Source organism: Limulus polyphemus, unplaced genomic scaffold (genome assembly GCF_000517525.1).
Source record: "Limulus polyphemus unplaced genomic scaffold, Limulus_polyphemus-2.1.2 Scaffold2082, whole genome shotgun sequence".
Classification (NCBI taxonomy): domain Eukaryota; kingdom Metazoa; phylum Arthropoda; class Merostomata; order Xiphosura; family Limulidae; genus Limulus; species Limulus polyphemus.
This window is the reverse complement of record NW_013667692.1, coordinates 158,382-167,653: the sequence shown is the minus strand read 5'-3', so window position 1 is coordinate 167,653 and position 9,272 is coordinate 158,382. Positions and strand designations below refer to the sequence as shown.

Below are 9,272 nucleotides of genomic sequence, written 5' to 3'. Positions count from 1 at the left end.
AGATGTTGTGGAGACAGGAAATATAAGTGAGTTTAAAAGAAAGTTTGATAAGTATATGAATAATAATGGCTGGCTGTAATATCTGTTTTTAATTTATTTATTAATAGTTTTAGTTTAGTTTAAAGAATAGGACAGCTGAGATGGACCAATAGGTCCCATGTTGTCCCAAAACATTGTTATGCTATTATGTTAATATGATTTTTAAATTCTTAAAAATTGTCAGTTCATTTCAAATGTTAATCTTATTTAGACTAAAAACTGTTTAGCTTAATTTAATTAAAATTTTAGAAGTTTCATTTAAAAACATTCTGATCCATAATTTAGTTTCTCAGATTTAATCAATCAAATTTAGAAATAATTTTTTCTACATTTTCCAGATTTGGTAAGCGATGTGTCAAATGCTACTGACCATTGCAAACACTGCATGATGTTGATTACAGATTACCTAATAATACTATAAATTCCTACAATCCAGAATTTTGATACACACCTTCTTTTGGCCTCCTCTTTTTCTGTTTGGTCCATAGCAGTATCCACACAATTAGTTAGCTCTGTCCAATCAGCATGAAGACCACATTTCCAGCCAGTAGAATAACGACTAAATAACCAATACTTTGCTTGAGAATCAGGTCTATAACACTTGCATTTTTTTTGCCCTCTCTTACATTTGCAAGGTTTTTCTAAGTCTAAGTCTCGAACTAGATGTTTACCAAAGGTTGTTCCACCAGTTTTCTGAATATGTAAAAAAACAATTACATCTGACCCCTTGATATCAAATTCAAAATCGTCTTTAATCATTTCATCAAATGATAATTTATTTTTAAATCCGGATTCTGATATTTGAGAATCTGATGGAAGAGACAAAAATGAAAGTGGTTTTCCCATATTTTCAGCCATGAGATGTTTCAAACCTATTTTTCGCCAACTTGGATACTTCTGAGAGTCTGCGTGTAGATTAAATGAGCATATTGTTTCTGGGCATAAGTAGACAAGTAAAATTCCACATGTTGTTAGAACAAAGCAAAGGATTAAAACGATCTTCAATACAGTCTTTTTCCGTAAATACTCCATCCCACAGATTCAATAAATAATGGCTTGAGACTGAGTTGACTTAGGAAACATATACATAACTTATAACCTAACTCTACCGCAGTTGCTTAATAAGAAATTCTTAAATATTTATAATAAAGTATTTTAATTGAACAGCTGGTGGAACAATGCTCCAAAATATTGTTACACTGCGTTTTTTAGTGGGTATTATAAAAGTCTCAGAAAAAAGTGAGTTAACCTACTCTAGTTCAACTCACTTCAGGTGACGACTTAAGTCACATAAATAGTACTAGTATTAGTAATTCTACTATTTTTGATTAGTTATTTTCACTTAAAATTTAAACGATATTAAATTTCATTTCAAAATTCTTACTCTTCGTTTATTACTGTTTGGCCTTTCTTATTGTTTTGGTGAAACTTTTAGTTTTAATTTTGTTTATTCAAATTATTGTACGACTTTGTGAAAAAATAATTGGTAACTTCCAAGAAAAGTATCTATACTATCAAATATCTAAAATTAATGATATTATCAATTCCAGGTAAGCCTAACTCTAACACAAAACGATTTCCACACCCACATTAGTAATTAAAAAACATTAACTTCGCTAAAGACTAACGTCGACTATGCAAAAATTAGCTTGGAGAATTAACACTACATTTGATACCAATATACAGCGGCGCCCTCATACAGCAGTTAAAACTATTGTCGATATGTTGTTATACGATTAAAAGCTTTTCTTATGTACCCGTATATATTATGTATATATATATATATATATATATGTATATATGACGGTCTAATTATTTTTCTCAAACTTAAATAAAACGAATACAAGCTTATCAAATGAGCTAAAATAAATTAGAAAGTATAAGCTACAACAGTAGAATCAAGCAATTTTTAATATAATTTTTAATTACTGTTTTTCTGGCAGTGATAACATTCCTGGATTAAAGCATTTGTACATTAAATTTATTGCAACGCTACTATAAGACACTTTGTCACTGAAGTAATGGGGAAAAAAATTGTTGCTTACAATATTTTTTATTTTTGAAAATATCGACATACAAACAATAAACGTGCTATCGAAGGCTTTTGTTTTGATCTTGTTCATCTTAATTTTCAGTTCAATTGGGCCCGGCATGACCAGGTGGTTAGGGCGCTTGACTCCTAAACTGATAGTCGCGGGTTCGAATCTCCGTCCCACTAAACATGTTCGCCCCTTTCAGCCGTGGGGGCGTTATAATGTTACGATCAATCCTACTATTCATTAATAAAACAATAGTTCAAGAGTTGGCTTCGGGTGGAGATGACTAGCTGCCTTCCCTCTCGTCTTTCACTATCAAATTAGAGACGGCTAGCGCAAATATCCCTCGTGTAGCTTCGCGCGAAATTCAAAATGAACACTATAAGAGATAAAACTCTTCTAAACTTTACAGATTATATAAGCTACACTAACATGAAGTTAAGGCGGTTCATTTAACTATTATATGTGATGTACGGTTTTTGGAGGGTGATTAATAAAAGTGTTCCAAAACGCGACATTAATTTCTTGACGACCTAATACTACGGATTAACATTGGGAGTAAATACAGCGAATGTTTTAGAAATTGGTTTCTACGACATACAATTTCTTTTAGTTGTTTTTTTTTTTCATCTAACGTCCAGATTGACTGCCAGTAAATATAATGAGTTATTACATCAAAGTTATGTGTAATGCTAATATGACAAATGACTGTTTGAGGTTAACAGAGTTAGTGGAAGAATTTGAAAAGTGTTAAACGTTTTCTTTCATCAAATCCATTATCGGCAACATAATTGACTCTATATTCTAAAGCACTTTACTAAGTTATGAAGAAGTAACCTACTAGGAAATAAGGAGTATGGTATGTGGAGATAATAACCAGTCTTTATCTTCCAGCGAAATGATTTCATAAAAACAATTTACAAAAATTATATAAGATTTTAGATCATACCACCTGGACATCCTAATTCAAGAGAGTTAACAGGATGTTGATGAAACATGAAATATACAGATGAAAAGTGTAGAAATGCTGACATAGAATCCCAGTGGTGGGACCGAAAGCAGCGGAATTTGATGCTATAAGAAGAAAAAATGTTCTTGCGACAGACATTGCTGTTTATTGAAATATTTATCGGGTAGAAGAGACAACTGTCAGGGAAGTCCATCCCGTCAATGGTTGCAAGGAATCAAATTGAGGTCATATTGTCACAGTTGTCTGCAGCCTTACTGGATTAATATGGTTTTGATGCTACTCCAACCATGACGAAAAATCCTTTCTGAGGGCCTTCTTAAAACTTATGTAAGGAGTCTCTCAGGAGCTCTCTCTCCGTCTGTTATCTAGTCTTCCTCCAGTTACAATGGCTTTAGTACGACAGAAAAGCATTTTATGAGTACTGAAGTGCTTAATATAAGCTCAAAAATAAATAATTACAATTAATTACAAACTTTTTGTTCAAAAAAATTACATAAAGCTACTCAAGGGCTATCTGTCCATAATTTTGAAATGATAGACTAGAGGGAAGGCAGTTAGTCAACAGATTCCACTGCCAACTCTTGTCTGACCAAATAGTATGATTTGACTATCACCATTATAACACATCCATGGTTCTAAAGCGTGGAGTATTTTGGGGGGAGCAGTAAAGGAATGCAAACAATGGATCAGCATCTCCAATGTCTGACATGCTAACTACTAAGCTACTCTCCCTCCAATATTATTGTCAAAAGAAAAAAGTTACACAGTATGCTAAAATATAATATTTCCCTTTTTCTAAAGTTTGGATCATCACAACCATTTGTAAGGTACAATGGCATATTGTTTATTAGACATTTGAGAGTTTGGCCTTGATGGAGGTTTAATTTCTCCCAAGCTTTCTTTAATACATCTGTATTTAAATAAGAAAATAAATTTTGGCAGCTATGAATCAATGGTTGTGTGTGTTTGATACTGTGATTTAGCAAATAAAACAACCATCAATAAAGTGGAGTCCTATGTTTGGACAAATTGTGACTGAAACATGTCCAAAGTTCAGAATAATTATGTTAGAAAGGGTTGATAATTACTTTTGCCTTTACATTCTACTCCCATTCTACATAGTGCACATGAATGGAGGACCAGTGTCACCTACACCAGGAGAACACCACCACCCTACTCTCAAATGAACATAGCCGTATATTTATTTATTCGAGTAGGATCACATTCAGGAGGATATCTCCATGGTCTACTACCCCCAGTGACTTAAAACTGAAAGCGACAAGGACTCCCATACTCCAATTGAAGAACAAGGGGGAATAAAACACAGTGGAGAGTCCAGAGGAATGCCAACACTAGAGACAGTGCAACAAGTGACCACAAAAACCTTATTTTGTAAAGCAGATTGCCTCTGATTTATTCAAGCTAAGAGATGGCAAAGATGGGTAGCTATCCCTTTCTGTTTTACCCATGGGTTAGTATGGTCCAGGTCAAGCATACTTATGAAGCAAAAAATATCATGAGGGAAAGACCTACGAGCAATCTTGTGGAACACCTCATCTCAACAATATGTGTTATAAGCCATGGGAATATTGTATTTTATGATAGCAGCATAGCCATACAGTGTGGATTTGTGATGCATTAAGTATTCCTGGACAATGAACCCACAGAACAGGATCCAAACAGTAAAAAATCCATGCCCCTGAAAGAAAGAAATACGTATATAAAAAATAACTTACCCAGTCACAGTATCACAGAATGATGGCAATAGGCGGAAGATTGTACCACAACAAGGAAGAAACCACCACTAAATGCAAATAGTGGGAGATGAATGTATGAGTAGTAGCCTACAAGTCTGCTTGAAGAATTTCCTCCAATAGTTGATGGAGGTGAGATGCCAGGGAAAATGTAAGGTGCTTGATCTGATGTAACGACACCTGAAACAAATTTTAGGAAGAAGAAGACAGGGAGGAATAAGCCAATCAAATCAAAATCTGAATCCAATTGGTGACTGTTGAAAGAGGGTCACAAACAGAGGAATGTTGCCAGAGGAACAAAAAGCAGGAACGAGAACCATAAAAGGAAGCTATGCTGGAAATATAACAACGAAGAGCACATATGGGACAGGTAAGAGATGGAAGGAAGAGAAATCGGTGAGAAGGAAGAATTATCTTCACAAGATGCTGAAGTCTTGGGAAGGAAAGACTAATCCAGATAAAGGAGAACATATGTGGAATGGTAGAGTGCAGGAGACATCAACAGCAAATAGAGGAGTAGGAAGTAGGTCTTAAGGGACAAGTGAAACAAAGAATAGGAGGACAAGGATTCAAAGAGAAGTAAAGTAAGTGAAGAACCACATTTAAATCCCAATCTGGAAAGACTGCCCAACAAGGAGGTCTACTAATCCATAAGGAATATTACAACAAGGAGAGGTAAACACAAGATGTTACCCAGAAAAATGGAAGGTGTGTGTTAAAGCTGCTCAATATCCAATGATGAACAAGACTGAAGTCCCATGATTGAACAGCCAAGTGAGGAAATTGGTAATAAGAGAAATTACAGGTCAAGAAGAGCAAAAACCTCGACGTAATGACCAACAGTAGAAGACTTTCCATTTATATTGATAAATCGTCACTGAGGAAGTACAAATAGAATGAGCTAAAATGGAAGTGACCCAACGAGACAATCCAGATCTTCTTGCCTAGGTCCTAATAAATGCCAGGCATGAAAGTAGAGATTAGGAAGGACAGGATGAAATACCGGTGACCAAGGTTGACATAGTCAAGGAAACCAGGGTTGTGCCAGCCAGTAATGAGCAATCAGAAGAACCTGACACAGAGTGGCATGGATGATAAAAATCACCCTGGGAAGAAATTTGATGCGAAGATAAACATAAAGATATCAGTCAATCCAATCCTGGCTGAATGCATCGACAGCCAAGGCTTGTGGATGAGGAACCGGCAGTAATTTGGCATTGAGAAAGGTGGCAGATGAGGCATACCTCTCTGTGAACGTTGCCACCTGAAAACACGAGGATCAAGGGACCACTCCCTGGGATATATTTTAATTAGTCTGGAAAGATTATCCACCACAAGGTTGAAAACACCCAGAACCTGACATGCCAGGAGATGTATCCTTAGTGTGTGGGCCCAAAAAATTACAGTTGATAGAAGCTACCACTGTAGAATTATCAGAATTGATCAGGACAATTTGATTACTAACTAGAGAAAGAAATCATTCCAAAGCCCACTGTACTGCCAGAAGCTTGAAGGTGTTGATATGATAAGACCAGTCAATGACCACAGCCTGGAAGCCTTCTGCTGATCAACCTCCCATACACTACCAAGTTGGGAACATCAGTGAAGAGATACAAATTTGGGCAAGGAGGAAAAAATAGTACAGTCAACGATGTGTAGGCCTTGTTCAACCTCCAATGTAGAGCATCACTGAGGGAAGGAGGAAGGGATATGGGAAAATCCAAGGGATCACGAGGAAGATTCTGTTGGTCGTGCAGAGTCCACTGAAGAGACCCCATATGTGCCCAACCAAAGGGGATAAGAGCTTCCATAGAAGCCCATATTCTCAAAAATGAAAGAACCTTATGAGCAGTAAGGGTATAGAGAAATGAAAGTTCCATCAAATAAGAGTCGAACAGAAGGTTGGTCTTGACTGAGGTGTGAATTGAAAAAACTCCCCAATTGGACAAGATATTGGGTGGAAGACAGGAAAGACTTCTCCAACTTGCTAATCCAACCCACTACATAAAGAAAGAAACGAGTGTGACAAGAAGACTCCATTTCGAAATGAGCTAACAGAAGCCAGTTGTCCATGTAATGGTGTAAGTGCAACCCCCGATCGTGTAAAAGTCAGGCAAAAGCTTTGACTACCCCACAAAAGACATACGAAGCCAAAACAAGCCCAAATGGCAACGTGCAAAACTGGTACACAACTCTGTGATGGACAAACCAAAGATAGCATCTGCACCAATGAAAAATAGGAATGTGTAGATAAGCATGCAAGACGTCTACCTTGGTCATCCACAATACCAGAGAGAAAGTTTACCATAGTATGAGAAAAACTCCTTTATAAAACTAGGAAAATCCAGAAATTGATTGAGGTGGGTCAGATTGATCATAGGATGCCAGTCCCCAGTTTTCTTTGGTTCCAAAAAGCCTGGGGAAGGATGGCTGACAGGCTCAATAGCTGTCTAATTTGAAGAGTGTGTACTGCCTTGGACAGATATTGACTGATAATAGGACCCAGAGGAAAGAGAAATGATATGGGTATGGGAGACAACAGGGGTGGGAAAAATAAATGGATGACAAGACTTGAAGAACCCAATAATCAGTAATGAATTCCCATCATATGTGAACAAAATTGGTCAAATGAGCCCCCTATGGACCAGAATCCACAGCATAGTCATCGGTACTGCTGGCAATGGTGAGATTACATCGATAAAAATGATGAACAGAGGAACCCCAAGTGGGAGGAACAAGTAAAGGACAGGAGGGTGTCAGACATGGAACAGGAACAGGGGTTTGCAAGGACTCAGGTTGAGAAAAACAAGCAATCAAGGACGAAAGGGTCAAACATTGCCTCACAGATTCCAAAGTGTCAGGAATATCCCCTCAAACAAACCATTCGAAAAATGAAATCATCCACAAGTCCAGAAGGTAAGTTGATGGAAAACAAACCTGGAAAAAGACAGCATCTCTCCCAAGAGCAAAGAAACCATTTGTGAAAAGAAAGAGAGCCGTGGAGGACAATCGTGTCAATGTACAGGTAATGAGGGAAAAGGTATCCATAAAAAATCCCTCAGATAAGCAGTGGAATGCCTCAGAAAGGAGGTGTATGGTGGACAAATACTGTAGGAGAGTCATAAGGGCATGAAGAAGATGGAAAAAATGGACAGGACTGTCATGATCAGCCCCCAAACTGGCAGGAGTGATTCTAACTGTTTTCTAAAAACTGAAATCTAACTGATTCTAATTTGCCTAATAGTAACCCAAGGTGTGCCTTTGGGATACTCTTGTTCATATTAACTTTACTAAGTATGCTCTACCTGAAACTTCACCTAGTTCTTTTCACTGCAACCACCAAGTTGTGTAACTTGTCAACACACGATTTTTAGTGACATTTCCCAAAAATAGTTTTTTTATATTAAAAATACGTTTACATGTTTATCAGAGTCCATTATAAACTGCATTGTTTGTGACCTTTGTAACTTGCTATACATTGGTGAGACTGGTCGCAAAATCAGTGACAGATTTTGTGAACACAGATGAGACATATTAAATCATAATCTTCACTTACCAGTCTCAAGACACTTTTTACACAACAAACATAACTTGTCACATTTCAGACTTGTTGTTCTATGATCTACACCAACTATCCATTATTTGCATGAATGTGAAGAATGACGCCATATTTAGATATTTATTTATTTGTACTCTAGGTACAAGTTCTCAACTTCGTTTAAACAAGAAATGTTTTTTTGTAACTTTACTTTTGATATCTTTCAACTTTTAGCACTATTGCTCTTCACACACCAACTTCATATTTATTTACATCTTTTCCTTGTGCTTCTATTTCATTTATACCACTTCTTTACAACATTTGATTTGCCAGTATTGTAACATTTGTTCATTGATATTCGAATGTCTTCTGTATATACAAATTTAACGGACATCACTTAAACAAAGAATTAGGCTCGAAACATTGGGTATTACCATTGTATCCATTTTTATTTTCTTTTTGTAATTATATATTTCTCTTAATCAAGTTAATTGCTCAGCTGTAATTACAGCTAATTTTGTCAAGAAACTTCATGCTTTAAAAACAAGAAAACTATGTAACTTAATCTGAGAAATTACATCTTTCTAACATCTGAAAAACTGTGGAAGCAAACTACCCAAAACTTTAATTTGTAACATACTAAATAGCAACAATAAGATATCTTAGTCTTCAAAAGAATAAATTGAAATGTTTGAAATTTAAAATTTTTCTCATTAGAGAAAAATCAATGAAATAGATAAATAAAAGTATGTTCATTACACTCACTTTTAATTACCAATAGATTATATAATAGTACAAATTATATTTTTTCAGCATTGAATGCATAATTGATGGAGTGTTTTCAAAAAGTTACATCATTAATGATCTTCACTTAATATCAAATGTGATTATCTTCAAATACAAATTGATTTTCTGCATAAATTTTATTCAATAAC

At 35.8% G+C, this 9,272-nt stretch overlaps 1 protein-coding gene across 1 annotated transcript in view; it reads right to left on the bottom strand.

Annotated features, from left to right (window-relative positions):
• Nucleotides 1–1,721, bottom strand: part of LOC106465872 (heparan-sulfate 6-O-sulfotransferase 2-like) — a 10,407-nt gene extending 8,686 nt beyond the window's left edge. The window contains exon 1 of the mRNA XM_013926113.2: nucleotides 491–1,721. Coding sequence (XP_013781567.1) covers nucleotides 491–1,071 — 581 coding nt within the window. The 5' untranslated portion in view covers nucleotides 1,072–1,721. The remainder of the gene's footprint in view (nucleotides 1–490) is intronic.
• Between the last annotated feature and the right edge of the window lie 7,551 nt (nucleotides 1,722–9,272).